This window comes from Besnoitia besnoiti, chromosome IV (assembly GCF_002563875.1).
Source record: "Besnoitia besnoiti strain Bb-Ger1 chromosome IV, whole genome shotgun sequence".
In the NCBI taxonomy this organism is placed as follows: domain Eukaryota; phylum Apicomplexa; class Conoidasida; order Eucoccidiorida; family Sarcocystidae; genus Besnoitia; species Besnoitia besnoiti.
Genome location: NC_042359.1, coordinates 839,864 through 858,878, shown reverse-complemented (window position 1 = coordinate 858,878; position 19,015 = coordinate 839,864). Strand labels below are relative to the sequence as shown.

The window sequence follows — 19,015 nt, the reverse complement described above, 5'->3', positions numbered from 1 at the left end:
TCACTTCACTTTCCTATCCTCGTCCTTTCTCCACAGGTCGACGTCTCGTCTCTCGCTTCTGCACCGGAGATCGTCTTCGTCCCTTCCGTGTTTGACGGTAAACGGTTCTCTGCTGCTCTCTCCGTCGCCTTCCTCCTCCTCGTCGCCCTTCAGGAGCTTGCCCACTGCATTCACTGGCGGCGTCGTCACACAGAGCTGCTTGAGGTCACCAAGAGAGACGTCCGCGTGCAGGCGCAGACAGAGGCACTTCCACTGAAGCATGCAGCTGCGGTGGTCCCTCGACTGCTCGTGGCTCCGCAGCACCTCGGCAATGCCTTTCCATCTGCGGAAGCCCGTGGTGACCACGCTCTTGGACAACTGAGAAAACAACTTGCAACAGAAACAGTACACCGCATCGCGAGTGCGGGAATACACCAGCCAACTCCGCCACAGCTTTTCCCCAGAGGGCAGCGTCCGCCAGTAGTGCTGCCGGCCGAAGCGTCTCTGCGTGTTGTCGCGCGGGTACGGGTAATGCACGAGCTGAACCGGGCCTCTCTTCACCAGCCGCCACCGTAGTTCTTCACTGATCTGCGCAGGCCATAGGGCGAGATCCGCGAACTCGTCCTCTTCCTCCGTGCACGACGGCGACGGAGCCGCGACAGACTTGGGCGACGAAGACACAGGCGAGGCCAACTCGTGCTGAGCGGAGAGGGGGATCTCGTCCTTCGCGGCGTGCGCGCACACGCAGCGCGAGACGAGCCGTGGCGAAGAGTGAGGCGACACCGCGCAGAGCGAAGCTGTGAGCTGCCGCGAGACGCGCTGAGGCGACGTCGGCGCCATCGAAGTCACGCTGGACGCGTCGTCCGACACCGGGGACAGCAGGAACGAGTGCGGCGAGCAACAGCCTCCTCCGCCGCCCCCCTCTTTCAGGCTCGACCGGCAGCTGCAGTGCCGTGGGCTGCAGTTCCCTCGCTCCCCCGCACTGCACGCAGGCACGTCGCTGTCGACGGACCGGTAGCGACTCAGGGAACTGTGGTGTGCCGGGGACGAGGCGCTGGTTGCTGCACACGAGGCCAGCAGAGGAGATCCATGCGGCGCCAAACAGCTTTCTCCTGCGGCCCGGAAGCCCTTTCCACACGGCAGCAATGCTTCAGCCTCAAGGTCCGCGCCCACGACGCTGAGCAAGTGGCTCGCGGCATGCCCCTCCTCGACCTCGCCGTTCGCTGTGGTCGTGCTCTCGCGCCGATTCCAGCCGGGATGGTCGCCCTTCTCTGTCTTGGGCTCGGAGACTTCGCAGGACGCCTCGTCGCACGTGTTGGTGCTGCCGCTCGTGCTCCTCCGGCTGCCGCTCGAATCGCCCAGACTCCACGGCGGGTGAAGCGCGCGGGAGCAAGGAGAGAGTGGACAAGCAGACGTGACGGCAGTGCAGGCGTGCGCCGCGGAGGGGTGTGTGTGGTGATGCCCTTCGTCCTCTTCGAAATCTTCTTCGTCTTCCCGCCCCGACTCCCGGCTACTCGTGCAGCAGCTGCGCGTGCTGCTGCCGCTGCTGCTCCCCCACGCGGCGCAAGGCACGTGACCTCTCTCTGTGTGAAACGAGCGGCCCTTCTCGCCGTCGTCACCGTGTCGGCAGCAGCATACCCTTTTGCCGTCCTGCAGCTCGCGCTCCGGAGCCTCTCCTCGCTCCCCCACGCGCGTTCGCTTCGCCCTGTCTCCTCCGTCCTCGTCGTGGCTGCCCGCCACCGCCGCGGGCGCCGCCGCCCGCGTGCAGCAGGGGCAGCACCCACCGCTGCCCCCCGCCGGACTTGGCAGAAGCGAGGCGGACGCCAACACGGTCCGCGCTTCATACCGCGCCGACTCCTCTCTGATCGCGCGGTTGAGGTCTTGCCAGTCCTCGTATATCGCTTGTGACGTGACGGTCGTGGAGAGAAAGGAGAAAAGCGACGCAGGCTCCACGCGGTTCTTCGCCAGCAATTCGCGTTTCCTCTTCCGCTTTTGTGCGCCAGACAGCTGCTTCCTCCTGACCACCGTCGGACCCGCGCCGGACCCGCTCGGGTTGCCGGCTGCGGCGCTTCCCTCCGCAACGGGAGCAGGCCGCGCCGCCCCCTGCGGAGCGCTGGCATTGCAGATGCCGGACGACCCCTTGGCGGAAGGCACGCAACTCTGCTTGCCCGGCGCAGCGCATAGCTCAGACGGGATACAAGGTGACAACATCCCCTCCTCTACGTTTGTAGAGGCCAGGGACCCATCTGAAAAATCTCCCGCAGCGCTGGCGGAGCCTGGGAGGCGAAACGCCGATAAGAACGAACAGGCCGGCGACGACATTGCGGCCGACATCGCAGGGAGGAGGCAGCCTCTTATTCTTTGCATGAAGAGACGGCAGAAGGGATGCACACGCAGTAGGACTGTCCGTCTCTCCTCTCGCAACGCAACGGCGTGGAAGCACCACCAACCAACCCCGCCACCACCGAGTGACAGAAACGGAATCACGGGGTACCAAGAAAACAGCAGGTCAGCAGACAGGTAGACCGCCTTCCCAGTTTGCGACCTTTGTTAGGACGACCAGCCCGGGGAGAAAACCAACGAAACGTGAAATATTTCGCGAAACGTGTGCAGAGCTGTTTCTGCGCTCACAAACCCGCGGCCCGGTCACCAGCCCACCAACCACTCCTGACGGAATCTTGTGCGTGAATCCACGAAAAAAGTTGACGTAGGGCTCCTCTGCGAGCCGGGTTGCGAAAATCCTAAAAATGCACGAGACACATGTAGGCGAAGGCCCGCTGCGAGTCCAGAGAATCGGCTGATTTACCACGACAACGAACTAGGGCAGGGGCCGCACCGTCGCCTGCCTGCGAAGAGAGCGGAAAGAGGAAGGAGGAGTGCAGGCAGCAAGCAGCACGGCCGCGGCCGCGGGGGGACACCACGGAGGAGGAAAAGAGGATTGACACCCCGCGCGGCGGTGGGATTCCACGCGAAATCAGTTGTGAAGACTAACAGAACCTGGAAGCGTATTTATACACGCAGCAGCCTACAGCAACCACTGGTCTTGTCCACGGACCGAAACCCGTTGACGCTTTGAGCTGCCGTTGACGCAATGCGGCGCAGGAAGCGGAGGACAGCCGGTTCCCCCGTCTTCTCTCGACCCACCACGACGTCCTCTCCGCATACTAGGGCCTTCACCTCCTGTTGTATACACACGAGGGCCCGACAGGGCGCATCGCAAAGCGAGCGAAACCGGCTGCTTCCGGCCTCTCTCTCCAGAAGCGTCCACGAAACCCGCGAACCGAGGAGACGCGACAAAGAAAAGGCGAGGATGACGTGGAGAGAGACAACAACCAGGTCACCACGGGGAAGAGTGAGGACACGGACGGTCGACTTGTCAGGTTGCCCCTGCCTTCTTCTCTCCCTCTATCTTGGAGCTGCTGTCCAGGCTGCGAGAGTGGCGTGCGGAGAGGACGAATGAAAAAACGGGTAGTCGACCAGATCGACACTCTCCTGATGAGCTGCCAGTCAAGAACCTCGAAGAAAGCAAGCAAAAATGATGGCAGGACGACGCACGGAGACCTCATCCGCGTTCAAAGTGCGCGCGCACCGGCCTCTGCCTCCGCACCGCCGGCCGATCCCAGGCGGAAGAACGAGTTGCGAGCAGAGAGCTTGCCGGCGGGGCAGGGAGAGACGCCGCCGAAATGAGTCCCCGGAGATCTTCGCTGACCTCGAGCCTCGCCACCGGACTGCGGACGGTCGCCTCGCGCCTTCTCCGCAGCGTTCGACAGAGCGCGGCCTCCTGCAGGAGAGCGGCCGAGGACATGACCGGGGGAGGCCACACTGCTCAACTCAGCCGCACATGAAGTCGGAACCCGATTTCCTCCGCGCGGCGCCGGTGGCAAGAGCGCCAGACTGACAGTTCAGCAACCACCCATCCGTCAAGCAGGCAGGGAAGGATGGGGGTGAGGCATGATGCAGCAGCGTTCGTCAGAGACGCACGCGGCGGGACGGTGGCGGGAAGACAGCGGTGAAAGCTGCAACACACGGCGGCGAGGAAAAAAAGTCTAGCGACTTCGCACTCGAAACGCCATGCGGCCCCTCCGCCGAGGATGAGGAAGACTAAGCACGTCGTCGAGCGAGGCCGTCGAGGCTGACCAGCTAGGAAAAGGACGTCCGCCGACTTTCGCGCCAGGCTCGGCAAACCAAAGAAATACCCGAGCGTGTCCTGCGAGGAACAACGAGCCAGCTGTTGTCCTGAGTAGACCGAAAGTGAAAGCGAATTCCGGCCTGGCAGACCGACATGTCGAGTCCCAAAAAAATCCGGCCCGTTCGCTCGCTCAAACAGCGCCCGGTGAAACAGTCTCTGTAAAAACTCCGTCCGGGTGTACGTGCGACCTTCAACGGTGTTGACTCACTCGTGGCCTAGAAAGGTCTTCTCGTCCGCACTGCGCAAGTTTCTAATCCGGGGTCCCGAAAGGCGTCGACAAATCAGCGCCAGGAGCCTCGTAGAGCGCCCAGAACGCAGTCGGGGAGTGCCAATGATGGTTCGGGTCTGCAGAATTCAGTGGTGTCGCAAACGTTGGAAGCAAAACGCGACCGATCACGGGAACCGCTTTCCAGAGGCCCGCCCTGCTAGGACGGTCTTCTCCTTTATTGAGCCGCGCGGTCGAGTCGGTGTGCGGTGAGCCGCCGGGTGCAAACGGAAACGATGAGCGGCAAGGTGAAGAGACACTGTTCGCTCTGGAGCCAGAGGAAAATACACACACCAGGCCGACAGTGTCGGATGCCCCCGCGACGGTCTGTTTGATGGACGTCGCCCCCCCCGTGAACCGTGGACGCAAATGCGGCCCGTAAGGTGGGGTGGGGCGCAACATAGAAAGCAGGAGGCGTAGGGGATTGCCGCCAGTCCGACACGGCATTGGCGGTCCAGTAAAGATTGAAGTGGTCGACCGAGGAGAGGGGACGCCGAAAGACTGCGAATGGAGAGAGCGCGAGACGTGGAATGATGATGCCACGGATGGGGCGATGGCAAGCGATCGCCACAGCCTTGCCGATGATGGAAGTGGTCACATAGAACCGATAGGGACGCCGTCGCCCGTGCTAATGGCCTCCTCAACAGGGGACGCCGCATGGTAGTTGGCGTCGCGAAGTTTCGTAGAGCACCAAACCGCTTCCGTGTCCGGACGGCTGGGGTGTGTTGTCCCAGTCAACGAAAGCGCCCCTTCTGCAGCGGCGGCAATACGGTATAGGGCGAGCAGCCTCGCCGCGGTCCGGTGTCAACAGGCGACCAAGGGCGGTGCGCCCCTGTTTCCTGGAGACTCCACAAGGGCTTGCATACCCCGGCTAAAGTCTCTCCGTTGAAGCTCGTGCTCAAGTTGCAATCTTTTGCTTCTTGTCACCTGAGAATCCTCGCTACAGCACCTGTTGATATGGATATGAAGCGGGACGCTCTTCACGGCTGCCTTGGCGGCGGCAGACAACCCCACCGTCGCAGCGAGACGGGCTATATATGGAAGGAAGGAGGAAAGGGGGGGCCCTGCAACGGTGCACTCGGGGTGTCCCCTACAGAAGACGAAGCAGGGAAGTACATAGAGACCACACAGAACCCTTCCGGCACAAGATAGTTTTTCCCGAAAGAAACGTTCTCGCCCATTATCTCGGTGACATTAAACTGGGCCAGCTAGTGAAGCCGGGAGGAGGAGCCGGACGCCGCTCCCCCTGGGGAAGGGACGGCCGCAGCTTCCAGGGCCCCTGCCCACAGTGGAAAAATAGCTCCACCTCAATCCGTTTGAGGAACAAATTGACACAAAAGCTCTATTTCCAAGAGAGTCACACGCAGAGAACTACGGATAACCCGCACATGACGGACCAGAGGCGAGCTCTCGGCACTGGCACCCGTCACAACCTGGTGAGGCGTGCTGAGCCGCTCCGCTGTGCCTCACAAGGATCCACTATCGACACAAAAACTGCGAACGCGGTTTCGGCACAAGAGGTTGTGAACATTTTGGACTAAATACTGTGCAAGACACTCTGAGCGGTGAACAATCCCGGCGTTCCTCACAAAGGGGAGCTACGGGTCTAATCGGGATGCACGAAGAAACGCGCGCTCCGCCCCAACGCGTGGCTGCGGAACCCGGCTCCGGCGTCAGGCGGACGGCGCCGGTCGCCGGATGGCCTCGAATCGCCGCTGCCCCAGACGGAAGAGGACCCAGCCCTGTTGTTCATCTGCCTGGGTGCACACAATGTAGACCTTTCAACTCGCGCGTTGACGAGAGTAACTGTCATGGCTGCGTAGTGAAACAGTTTTATTATTCAGAAGATTCCCCGAACGTGATTTTCTATCGCCTGTCGGAACACAGGGGGCGAGGGAGAAAAACGCGCGTCCCATAGGAGACGAATCGCCGAGAGAAAAAAAAGCACGAAGCCCTGCATCCGCCTCACCGGTAGTCTCGTGCGATGCCTTTTTTTGCAAGGCATGGCAGCATATCCAACGTCCCCTGGAAGCCCTCTCAAGGGGTGTCCCTAAGGCTGGAAGGGCGCCCTGGGTTTTGGGGCTTAGTCGAGTGGCTAAGAGGCGTGGAGCGAGAAGTCTAAAAATGCTCCGCACAGGTACAGATTCAACAAAAAAAGAATTCATCGTCTCAGTCAGTCTCCATGACACTGATTTTGGTGCTCAGCACATCTCGCCGCCTATTTGGCTACGCCCGCGTTCCTCAGAGCCGCGGAACGTGCACTGTGGGATGGAAGCCATTCCTCCAGCGGCATCTTGTGATTGTTTAGGGTTTAGGGTGTATTTGGCTTTGTGTGTATTACATCCCACTGCCATCTAACGCCTCCCAGGATAACCGGTTCTAAGTTTACCACCTGCGTAGAAGAGGTACAGGCGAGGTCGCGCTCGTGATCACGGTCAGGGTCACACTTGACTACTCGGCGCATGCTCCCACTCTCTTACAACTCGCTACAGGGGATGAGGGGAATCCCCCTTCCAAGGGGCATTGCAGGACAGAGAGTACGTCTGCACGCGCGCAAGTGTATACCTATCCTAACGGAGTTTCCTTTAGAGCAGATCTCTATTGCTCCGGTGACTACTCGTTTGCAACTTCGAGCCACCCTCCCTCCCCTCACTCTCTGCAGTCGATGGCTCCATGGAGTGCTCGGCGGAAGCATATATGTTCGTGGGCTTCTTCCCTGTCAGCATACTGTTCACAACTCAAGCCTTTGACTACAAAAGCAGGAGGCTCGCAACTTTCCCGTAGGTGCGTAATGTAGAAAAGCATTATGGTTTAACGACAGTTCCAGTGTGCTAATGCGGAACCGGGTGGTCCAGCACATCCTGGAAGCGAGGCAGGAAAGCGACTGATACGCAGCGGGCAGTGCATCCATAGAAAATCCGTAAGGCTAGAACGAGATGGCCATGAAGATGCCTCTGAGATTTAACGGCAAGCGATGAGTGTTTCTCCTGTTGGGCGCAGTACCATCAGTGCGCCGAATTTGATAAAGAAGTGACCCCATCAGCGACTGAGGCTTCCTCTGAGGCTGTTTGTTTTCAAATGTACTCGATGAACAGAAGCGGTTCACCGCTAGTCAGGAAAGCCTCGTACCCAGGACCACCCGCAGGGGAGGAAACCTGACGAATACCGCCATCGGCTTGCACATTCAGAGCGAAGAACATGGGGCTCCTCAGTTCTTGCGCGGCGTCGTTTCTTGCTGGCTCGCGAGAACACCATGTCACGGTTTGGCTCGTCTGTGGAGACAACGCACAGTGGTCGGCGAATTTTAAATGCGCTTGACGGTACGTTGTGGTTGTCAAGTTCCCTGCGAAATGCCACAGGACGGGACTCAGCCAGCATCCAAGAAAACCCCTCACCGGAGTAGCTGAGGCCGTCCATTAGTCGTCAACGCAGTTTAGCATGCAGAGTAAATCCCACAGGCAAGGCAAGCCCCAGCCCTTCTGTCTTGCGTTCGGCTTCATCTGAGCACTGGCAAGCATATACATGTTCGCGGTGAGAAACGAGTTGCATCCACTGGACACGCTAGGTTTGTTGCGGGGCCGCGACAATGTCATCTCGAGTCAAAGCGAAAAAAGCTATTAAAGATGAAGTCGAATATAAAGCGAAGCAACGGCGAAATGAAGAACTGGCCTTGGAGGCGGCGGCCCTGTGCAAGGCCAGAATGGCCTTCAAGGTGTGCAGTGCTCCGCAGCTGGCGGCACCGCCGCTCTCTCCTTTCCCCCAACGTGTTCGCTGTGTGACTGTTTCGGTAAAAAAACAGATCTGTTCTCGGCGATGTGTACGGCTCGTCGACTGCACTGCAATCTGTTAACAGGTTCTGGCGCACGGGGGATGCCTCCACTGACGTACGTAATGAAGAGCGAAGTGTCTGTACATCCATCACTGCTATCTCTTTTTCCGTCGCCTGATCTTACAGGAACAGATTGAACTTCGCACAAAGGCGCTGGATGACGTCGATGAAGACGCCCGTCAGCTGGCCATTGAGCAGGATGCCTGCCTGGCGATTCAGACAGAGTGCAAGCGGCTTTTAGAAAGCTGTACACCAGCCAGAACGCACGAGAATTCGTTTAGTAAAGTGTCTGATTGCAGCTTGTCTCCAGAGGGAGAGGCGGAAACAGGGCTCGCGACTTTCCTCAGCCACTGGAAGGCCCATTCCGAAACGCACGTGGCCGATCTCCTCTCTGCCTTCAAGATCGCGGGCAAGTCCCTCGAAGAAAAGAAATGCGGGGTCTGGTTATGGGCGAATCACAGATGAAATCCGCCTCCGCATCACACACCCCGTGCATGTGAAGCTCCTGTTAGAAAGTGTTTTGAAGGAACTTAGACCCCTGTGGCGGCTTGACACTGCGCCAGCAAAGTCTGACCCTTCTTTCAAGCCACCACGAGAAACAACAAACGCCGAGTTTTTTCTGCGAGCCCTCTCTCCCCGTGACCCTGAGTTTCCTCGCCAGTGTCATGCTGCTAAAGCGCCCAGCATGAGCAACATATAATGATGTAGAGAAACAACCGTTTAGGCAAGTGCGCGACTGCAGAAAATCCGTGACTCCTGCTTACTCGCCGAACAAAACGTTCCTTATGGCCCTGCTGCAGAGAACCGTCGGTGGCGTTTCTTGAACCTTCTTCTACGATACGTAGTTTATCGCGGACAAGGCTCGTTCTGGTCTGCCCTCCTTCAGAAGTCATAAAACCCATCTTCTTCTGGGACAATCCTCGCGAGAATACCACCTCGTATGACGTACACCCACGTTCGGTACGACTGGGGTATTACACAAGGCAGTTCTTTTGGTGGCTTGTTGCAGGAAACAAAGCTGACCAGCTGACCGTTACTTGGTATGAGGCTACAAGCAGAGGCGACGAGCACAGCAGGGCGGTGTGTCAAGAGTAAGATATGCGTTGTTTGCTCACATTCGTACATAGAAACATAGCTGCATGCCTAATGGTCTCCACCATTGAGCTCAGCAGCCAAGGGTGCACGGTTTTAGGCTGTAGGACGCGCTGATATGTAAACACTTTGTCATCCGACCGTGACGGTGAACCTGGCTTCACATGAAAGCGTAATGTCGGGACATTGTGACCCAGAGACAACGACTCGGGTCTGGAGGGCACTACCGAAATTCCGCTTCAGAATGACGACGAAATGCACTACCGGATATGGAGTCTTGTGTCGCAAGCATCGCCACTCCAATCCCAACCAACTCGCTTGACGGCAGAGCTTACGCGCCAGAGCTCGACAGGCGCGTCAGTCCTACTTCATGGACTGTATTTGTCTACGCCCCCGCCGAATCGTTCACGATCCTAACCGAATTTCTCTGCAGTTCTTCGGTGCTGGATGACTTGTGTCCGTGTCTTTTCAGCTACATCTCCAGAATTTTCCTTCTCAGCTTGGAGAAAATAGACGCGTGTTTATCCCGGCTTCTGTGAGTACTGAACAGTATTGAGAGTCTGGTCATCTGCCTGCACCACCAGACCTCGCTACTGCCGCGCTTGCTGCGGGCATGTTGCGTTCCCTGCGGGCTGTACGGCTTCTCGTTCCTCTCACCGGGAACGCCATGACATTATGCGGCACCTGTCGCTTCCTGCGGACAGGTTTTATGTTGAGAAACTCCCTACGATAAACACACAAGAGTTTCAGGCCACCTGGCAATCCGATGACCAGTCAGTTCGCATAGCTCTATGGGGATGTGTGAGTATCAAGGGTCTCAGGTAAGATCACAAAGTGATACGACACTATGGATACCTCATCGAAAATGGTGTGCTGGAGAGCCTTTTTTCGAAATGCGCAGTAAGCAAACCTGCTGAGGAAAACCGTGCTAGCTGTTAATTCTCCTTCTCGTTTCCTACAGCATGTAATCTTAGACAAAGGGACGGGACTGGCGTGGAGGTACCCTGCGTTTGGCTTCCCGTTGGACGAGGTGGCAGACCAGACAACAAATCCCACAGATCTGACTTTGGCCTGCCACCTACTGTTCGCAGAGGTTGCCACAGCAGCCACAGCAACGGAACATTTTTTACCGCATTCTGGCATGCATCCAGGGCTAGAGCTCTAGACTTCTCGGCAGTAGGCGTCTCTGTCGATCTTGCGAAGACGGTCGGCTTGGGCTTGATAGGAGAGTGTGTTGGTAAGCTTGGGGTGCAGGAAGCCTGGCAGAGTATTTGGTTGTGAGACTTATTCACTTCTCCCCTGGTGCCAGAGTCACTGCTCAACTCGTTTTTGCAGCTGCCCCAGCTCCAGTTTATTACGCTTTCCGCCAGGTGTTCAAATTATCGAGGGGCCTCACGCTAACTGTGTTCTTCCATCCAAAGAGCAACCTTGTCGATGGCCAAATGAGGTGCCATTGCCTGCATGACAAGAACCCGTGGGCACTGCATTCCTCAAAAAACTGCTTCTTCTCGCATGAGCAGGTATTCTGATTACGTGCACCGCTTTTGACGCCACGACGCCGCTGGACCTAGACTGCACCGACTTCATCGCACTCGGAGGCGCGCTCGCGATTGAGCTCTTCGCTGTCCCCTCAAAGCCAACAGTCTCACGAAGCTGGACGCTGAGGGTGCTTCCTGCAGAGGGTCGTCAGCTCCGGAAACTCTCTTCAATTTTCACAGGCACGGCTCTATATTCGTCTAGCGAGGGGAGTAGCGATCCCGAAGAGGAGGAGGCCCAGCGGCCTCCCGCCACTTCGACGGCTTTTTTATTCTGAGATACTAGGATAAACTACGACTATCCACGGGCGCCTCTGTTCACTAGGTGTCTTCGTGATATACGCGTACATTCACATGTTCACACGCGACTGCAGAGTTCTGTAAAACGTAGAACAGGTGGTAGGACATCGACCGACAGCAGGGGCTTCCGAGGAATGCAAGAAACAATTGTTTGAAAGGCTAAGCCCTTTCCGCAATATTTGTACCCTGCTGAAGGCGGCAGTCAGTGATCATCTTCACCAGTTCTCCGGGTTTAGAGCAAGTGATCTGGACGTTCAACTCTCTTGGCACGCAGAGGAGGCAAGGAGCACCGCTGCCATGCCCAGCAAGGTTTGCTACAGGTTTCCGTCTGAAGTTGTTGTGGACGGAGAGATACAGGTAATAGTGGCGCTGCTGACATGCAGATTCACAGCGACAGAAGCGCGAGGTGAAGAGAAAGACCATGTGGTCCGCCGACCCGCGTGCAGTGGCCCTTAACGTGCACGGCATCGAGGGATTGGCTAGCAAGGCGTTGACATGAGTGGGTGCTTCAAAAAACTGGCCTGCTTGGATTGGCAACTGACCCCTTTTTCAGTGGTTGCACGCGTAGGAATACAGATATGCCTGCCACGATTGTGGGCTAGAGCCCTTACCAACCTCATCTAGTGTCAGTTTCGTCTGAGACCTCCAGAACGTGTGTACGCATCATGAAGCCTCCTTTCGATTCCATGGGGCCTCTGTGGCGCTTACCAGGGTGTGCTGTCGTGCCCCCAACTGCGGCGCCTCGAGTCTCGTAAGAGAAGGGGGTGGGGTACGAAGTGGAAATTAACCTTCACAGCCAAAGGGCGCTGAGTCTGTAGAACGTGGAGTTTGTGCAGCCGTTGAGGTTACGGGCAGGGGTGCGCTAAAGATCCTGGAAGTACCGGGGTTACACACTTTGGCTGCATGTGCACAGATAGGCTGGTGGGACGCGAAGCGTCAAGCTTGGAGGACCGATATGGTATACGATATTGAGTTCGACCGCGCGAACCACAGGGTCTCCTTTCAAACCATTAACTTATCGAGGTTTACCCTCCTCCAACCAAGGGCACTCGATTTCCCCTACAGGTGACAAATGCTTGTTTGCAAGGCGAACCCTTCAACTCGATCTTTGCACGCGCAGTTGCACGGCAACCAAGAGGTTCATCGTTGTTGACGAACAGAAATAACGGCCGGTTCGCCCCGTGGGACCCTTGGGGTTTCTGCGCAGCGATATATTTAGCAGAGTTGGTAGCGTACACCCGTTCCATGGTACAGGAACTGCTCTTCTCGAAGCTGGTGAGCTGCCGAATCCAGATCCGCGGCTTCTCTGCAGCGAGAGATTCTCCTTAGGATTGACTCTCTAATAACATAGTCTTCATGCGTAGAAATCCACGCGCATGGCCAAAAACAGGTAGTCCGTGCCATCTCGTGAATTTAGAGGCAAATACGTCAGTTCACGTACGGCAGGGCTTTCCAGGATCGAAAAAAGATTCTTCGTCAGCCTCAGTCCACCTCATCTGTACGCACACGTGGCTAAGTAGCCCGGCTAACGGACCTAGGGGACGGAAGACACCTACAGGGTCTGAACAGAGGTCACTGAACGTCGACTCCAGCGCGCGTTCTTCCGCTGAGGAATTCTTAGGAACTGGCGTAGTCGCCCCCTCCCGGGTAATCAAGCAGAGATCCGTCTATCCACCTCGCGCTTCGACCTGAAATTCATTTTTTCGCAGGTAATCCCGAGACGCCTATGGAAATGGGGGAAGCAGTACGATCGACATACAGTACTACTAGGAAAGACCTGACCACTAGCTATGGGAGAATACATGCTCACGGAGGGATATCATACTTGCTCGGGAGCCGCTGCCGTTGAGAGCCTTCAAGCACTAGCCGTTCGTGTCCCACACACTGAGTAGCACACACCAGTTTCCTACTGCCCGCAAACACTCAACCACATCATATAGAAACGTACGCCAACAACAATGTCACTCAGGAGGTGCGTGGAGGATTGCCTCGGCGTCTCGGTGTTCTGCCTCCATGCGCTCCAGAACGGAGTCAGACTCAGCGACCCGCCGTGCCAAGAGCTTTGCCGAGTCGCGGACAACCCTCAGTCCGTAGCATCTCTATTCGCAAGCCTTCGAAAGTGCGCTCAGCCGGTGCAGCGGAAACAGCAAAGGCCATCTCTTCTGTTCTACACCGTATATACTCGACATTGGGAAAGTGGACATCGTCCCGCTGGTCTGTCTGCAACGATAGTGTGGAGTTCCGCCCGCCGCTTCTGTCCGTTGTTGACTTGGACGCCGTTATCAGGCCTTCCGGGCGGGTCATGTTCAAAATAATGGGATACTCACGTAGTGGTCTTTACTGCAGACCAACGTAACATGCCTGGTATTTTCCATAATACGCTAACAAGAAGGAATAGACGGGAGAGGGTGTAGCCCTGGCGGCTTCGAGGGCGGGGTCGCTTGCCCCCCTACATCCATGACTCAGCACTTGCACAGTGACATCGTCTGGAACGGCACGTCTGCTGGATCCAAGCCCCGGCTATTCATTCGCGTCTGAATTCTGTTGAATTGGGGATAGCACTCGCCTTGGTTGTGTTCTGGCGGCATGGAACGCGACTCCAACACGCTCGCCAAACCTGCAGGTGTGCTACATCTTTGTCTGTGTGGTATTGCAGGTGCGGGCTCAATCTTGTTCCTGTGCCTGCTGACAGTCGTTCTCTCGGTATCGACCAGAAAGATGCTGAAATCGAGCGGCAGGCCTGTCGCGAACTTGGATTCGTAGCCTCTTTCGTCGATTTCGCTGCGGTTTCAGGAAGTGCGACCAGCGGCGCAGGTAAAGGAAGCCCCCTCAACGTTATAGGAGGCATGAAGAATCAAGACTGACACAATCTCAAGAAATAAGTGACTTCTGAAGCTTCTTCAGTATGCTTTTCTTACTCCCTCCCCAGGTGAAGGGAGGATGACTCGGAGAGTTCCCAGCAGGCGGGAGTAAAGTGACATTTGTCTGACTGATGGTCTATGCAGCCCGCTGCGCTCCTCGAATCACCTTGTGACTTTTCGCTCTCCACCCTGAGCCTGAGGGCGGCGCTAGATAGTCGCCCGCCCCTCGTTCCACTAGAGTGTCAAACGGCAGAGAGGTCACGCGGGACCAAGTGACACAGAAAGGATGAAAAAACGGGTGACTGACGGGTGGAACATTTAAGAATCTGAAGAACACTGCTTCTCCTTTGGCGAACCCCGGATGCAGACGAGGTAGGCGTGAGAATTAGGGAGAACCCTTGGTGCGAGGAACTCGATCCAGACAGCTGTGAGCTGGAACCCGAATTCGAGACAGTCGTATTCCGCCAAGGACAGTGCAAGTAAGCAGTACACAGGAAAAAGTGACCGGCGTGATGTGCGAAAGTTTCTGCATGACTAGGCAGAAAACCGTGAGAGCCGATATTGCGAGATCGGAAATACAGATCTGCTGGCCTGCGTGGACGTGCTGCCTCCATTTCAGAAGCAATGTACTGTTCGTGCAGCAGTAGGCGACTTTCCATTCTGAGCCTATTTTTTGCGCTGCACCCCGACTAGTGTCCGCATCTGTTCTGAATGAGACACACGTGCGACTAAAAGGATGCAACTGCCACTAAGCTTTCCATTGGAAGGGAACCAAGACACTGCTTCTGCATCCGTGTTTTCACGTCATCATCGCTTCAAGAAAACTGCGGGGCTTCGCACCATTTCTACGCGGCAACTGGGTGCTGTTCCGTTCCTTGCTGAGCGGGCGCGGACACTGGTCTGCCTGCGACTTTGACTAGAACCGGCGTCTGAATAGGAGGACCCCCCTCCACTCGCACATGCTGCGTATTTCTTCTCAGATACCTCCAGAATCGCACACAAGCTATTCCACTTGCAGACAACTGCGGCGGTGCCGCGAACCAGGCTTCTACAGTGGCGCACGCAACCCTGTTTCAGTGCCTCATGACCCGAACGCATTCTGAGAAAGCACGCCAGAGGCTCTCTAAGGCGTCCTCCCCCGAACTCGCTCGGAACGTGTTCGAGTTCCTCGTTCTGTCCAAAGTGCTTTCCTTTACAGTTGTCGAACGATAGCGAGAATCGGCCACGTCCTGCGATAGATGCGCCGCAGCGAATGGGCATAGGAAGAGGGCCATACGGATAGGTATCTAAACAGCATATGTATTCAGGCAATGTATAGCAGACAGCCTGGAAACAGATTCGCAGAAAGAAGCGAATGGAACCAACCTGCGAGCCGCCAGTCCCGTTTCCCGATATGTTCAGCATCGCATGCATAGTGCCACGAAACCCAGGAGTCGCATGCAGTCGCAGACCAGCACAAGCGTTTTTCCTTCTGCAACTCCGGTGACTCGTGACCCGGTCCTTCGTTTTCTTCTCTTCTTCACAACGACTCTTTTCGTGATTGTTGCAAAACTGATCTGGTCAAGGTCTTGTGGATTAAGGAACGCTCGATTCCGGGCGTGACCGTTTGACGGTAGCTCACTCCGGACATGCTCCGTTTTCCCGCATCCCTTTTCTCTTTTCGGCGGAGGTGTATTCATTGATTTTAAACCGCAGGAATACGAGTCCTAGGCTCTTGCCATAAAAGGTGACAGGCCGTTCGAGGCCTGCCCATACCTTTGTACTTGCTGTCGCGGCTTCCAAGCTTACACCATTACGTGAGGATCTCCACGCGCACGAGGTCGTAGCACTTTTTCCAGTTGCTACGACCTCTTCTCGCGGCCTCTCCACTCTCCTTCTGCGGTATCCCCATCTCCGCTTCACTTTCTTTCGTGTCTGCATATCGTCCATCAGCTGCTCTCCGTGCCTCGCACGACCCTCCGTCCCTGCGCCTCTCGCCGTCACGCTGCCCTCGCGTTTTATCGTGGTCTCCAACACTCTGTCCTGTTTTCTATTCTTTCCGTCGAAATGGCCTCGCCTCCAAATCCGCTGGGCGTCAGCCCAGGAGGCGATGGTGAGGGGACAGATCGCTTCGTGGTAGGCACGCGGTTTTCGCCTTCGACGCCGGATGCGAATGCGCTCTATGCCGCCGTTAGCGGTAGCCTGGGAGGGCGGAACGTGGCGGCGTCGCCGTATTCTGCGTCATTTGGGATAAAAGACCAAATGACACTCGCGGATATCCGCAGGAAGGCACAGGAAGATAAGGAGCACGGACGCGACGCTGCCCACCTCAAAAGATACAGAGTAGGTGCTCTCCTCCTCCGGAGTGATGTCCGCGTGCTTCTCAGTAGCTGTCTCTGTATGCCAGTCCCGCGGCCTGCGCCAGAAAATATGGGGCTGGCGAGCTGCGCTCTGCTTCGCACCCCTCTCTACACATGTGTATATATATGCATGTAGATTTGTATGTTTGTCTGGTCTTGTGCGGCCGAGTACGTCGGTATCTGATGGACAGACACAAGAAGAGCTCTTCTTGTCTTTGGTTATAGACACGGGCGGGTCGGTATGGGGTATCCTGTTGGCGGGTTCCTTTCGCTACCGCATCTATCGCAACTCTGCTGGACAGCAGGGTGCTCACAGTGGAGCGGCAGATCTGACTCTTCGGCAGCGCGGTAGAGCAGAGCGCAGTAGACTCCAACAGCGGGCCTACGGAGAGTTTTCCGCTGGTTTATCTCTCGTACAGCGTGAGGAGCGACGCCCGCGCCTGCCTGTGTCGCTCCTTACTTGCTACAGCACATCTGTTACACTTCGGAGACGAGCGCAGTGCAGATGAATGAGCGGAAACTGAGCACGCTGTACTGCTCGGTGTGCGGTGCGCATGCGCTTGTGACGGAGGAAGATTTCCAGAGCCTTCCTCGACGAGGCTCAGACGACGCTGTCGTTCTTCAGGCAAGTCAACTCAGCTGGCCTTCGGGGGTCGCAGAGAATCATGACCCTGCGACAGTGCATGTGTCCTACGCAGGACCTGGTGCATCCGCCTGTCTTAGCATGCCCGCGGGAACACATATCTTGACTGTATATCCGTGCGGCAATGCGGAGCGCCTTCTTTTTGCGACTGACAGTCACGATCGCAAGCATTCGCGTGCCCATACACAGCTGCATAGACAGGTTGGGTTCGCTCCGTAGGTGCACGCTGCAGAGAGTAAGTGTCGAGCTTCTTGACCCCAAAAGTGTGTCTCTTTGTGTTTCCTGCGGCTCCCTCAGATCTTGGAGTCCTTCAACAAACTCTACACCGTGCCCTCCGACCGCGTGCTTCTGCGAAGACCTGCGGGCTTGGAGGTTCAATACAGGTGCGTGTTTCGTTCGTCGTCTCGCTAACGACCCGCCGCAGCTCCCTTCTGTGCCGATCCGTTGACCTGCGTCTTACTCACTCAGACGTTCAACCGTTTGCCTCTTGGCGCACACAAGCACACGCATATAGATGCGTGTGTATGCATACATATACATATATAGATTTCTATGCAGTATACGCGTGGTGTGACTGAGCATGGGTTCACGGCGGGTCTCCTGGATCTTGATGCCGGAGCAAATCTGTTGTCTTCTGTTCAATGTAGCGTGCATATTAGCGTAAGGGCGACAAGGGACGTCATGCCTGTGGCTGGCCAGATGTTTCTATACATATTTATTCATTGCTTCCTCCCCCCTCCCCTCGCTGCCAGAGGTCAACAAGAGGTGCGTTGTGTCAGGTGTGTTCAGAGTCGTGTGCCGCGACTGCGGCTTCCCCATTGGCTATCGGCCCGTGCCCTTCAATGAGCCGACGCGCATGGTCTACTTCTTCAAGGACGCACTCGTGCCTGAACAGTCTCAGGCTGGCGCTCTGCAGCGTCGCCAGCGCGTCGCGCCTCAGGCGGCCAGATGACCAAGGGCAGGGACAGTGCGGCGAAGTGTCCGCCGTTGCACGAATGCGGCAGTCTGGTAGCACCTGTAGAGCATTTTCTACTGGGTTGTGCGGGGAGACTCGACGCAAACGAACTTTGCGAGACCATCGTGCCTGCGGCCGGAGAGTGAGGAGCAGTTACTCCACCGCATGGTCCACCACAAATCTTATTGCGAAATAGCGTAACGGGCTTCGTTTTTGCCTCCGGCAGGAAGGTGGACGCGAAATTCATTGTTGTTGATACAGGGTTTTGCCTTCGCCCCTCCCCCCCCCCCCCCCCCCCCCCCTGCCTCGCACTCAGTGGCGGGCGAAGTCGTTGAATGTATTCTCGTGGCGTTCCGCTTTTTACAGAGAGACAGAGAAGCCACCGTTGGAGGGAGCACACCAGGCTCAAGGGAAAGAAGAGCTTGCAGGCAGGGGGGGGAAGGGGAGGCAGTGGGAGGCGGGCAAATAGCCAGAAGAGGAGGAGTTGGCGTCTCCGAGTGGCGGGGCACGGCGCGTTCGCAAGGGCGCGGCTGGACACAGCTACGGCGACAGGCAGCGTGTGTGTGGATATCTGTACATAGCAACGAGAAGGGTGGATTGACTTGATGTTGGCGTGGTTTTCACCATGATCTACTTTTCAAATACGCTGTTGCGAATAATTTAGCACGACCACATAAGAGCAGGACGCGAGCTGAAAACCCGAACGCCTTCATCACAGTGCCTTGGGCGGCACGCCTAAGTGGGAAGGGGAGGCCTTCCTGGTGATGTGCGTGGAAGCAGGAGATCCCTGTTCTAGTGCAGCACACGAATCAACTCGCTACAGATTCTGCTTAGGGCGCTAGATAAGAAAGCGTCCCCTTTTAAAATTCGGGGCACGAGGTGACCGGTGCCGTCAATAGCTCCGTTACTTTCGTTGTTGCAGGCTTGCTTCTGTCAGATAAAGCCGTACGCCACAAATCCACCAGCTGTTGCACAGTACAAGGGTATTTCACCAGTGAGGTGTCGGCGCCGATACGGGCGTGTCAGTC

General features: G+C 56.7%; 3 protein-coding genes across 3 annotated transcripts; 2 read left to right on the top strand and 1 right to left on the bottom strand.

Moving 5' to 3' along the window:
- Positions 1–2,301, bottom strand: BESB_052630 (uncharacterized protein; the record flags this gene model as incomplete). The annotated part of the gene is made up of 1 exon (XM_029363698.1): positions 1–2,301. The coding sequence occupies one exon, from the start codon at positions 2,299–2,301 to the stop codon at positions 1–3; it is 2,301 nt and encodes a 766-aa protein (XP_029219621.1).
- A 10,846-nt stretch (positions 2,302–13,147) lies between these two features.
- BESB_052620 (uncharacterized protein) lies at positions 13,148–15,262 on the top strand (the record flags this gene model as incomplete). Its single annotated transcript, XM_029363697.1, has 4 exons — positions 13,148–13,308; positions 13,846–14,003; positions 14,418–14,529; positions 15,031–15,262. 4 exons carry the CDS (start codon positions 13,148–13,150, stop codon positions 15,260–15,262), a joined length of 663 nt encoding a protein of 220 aa, XP_029219620.1.
- An 834-nt stretch (positions 15,263–16,096) lies between these two features.
- Positions 16,097–17,984, top strand: BESB_052610 (uncharacterized protein; the record flags this gene model as incomplete). Its single annotated transcript, XM_029363696.1, has 4 exons — positions 16,097–16,372; positions 16,859–17,005; positions 17,330–17,415; positions 17,822–17,984. The coding sequence occupies 4 exons, from the start codon at positions 16,097–16,099 to the stop codon at positions 17,982–17,984; spliced, it is 672 nt and encodes a 223-aa protein (XP_029219619.1).
- Positions 17,985–19,015: the final 1,031 nt, after the last annotated feature.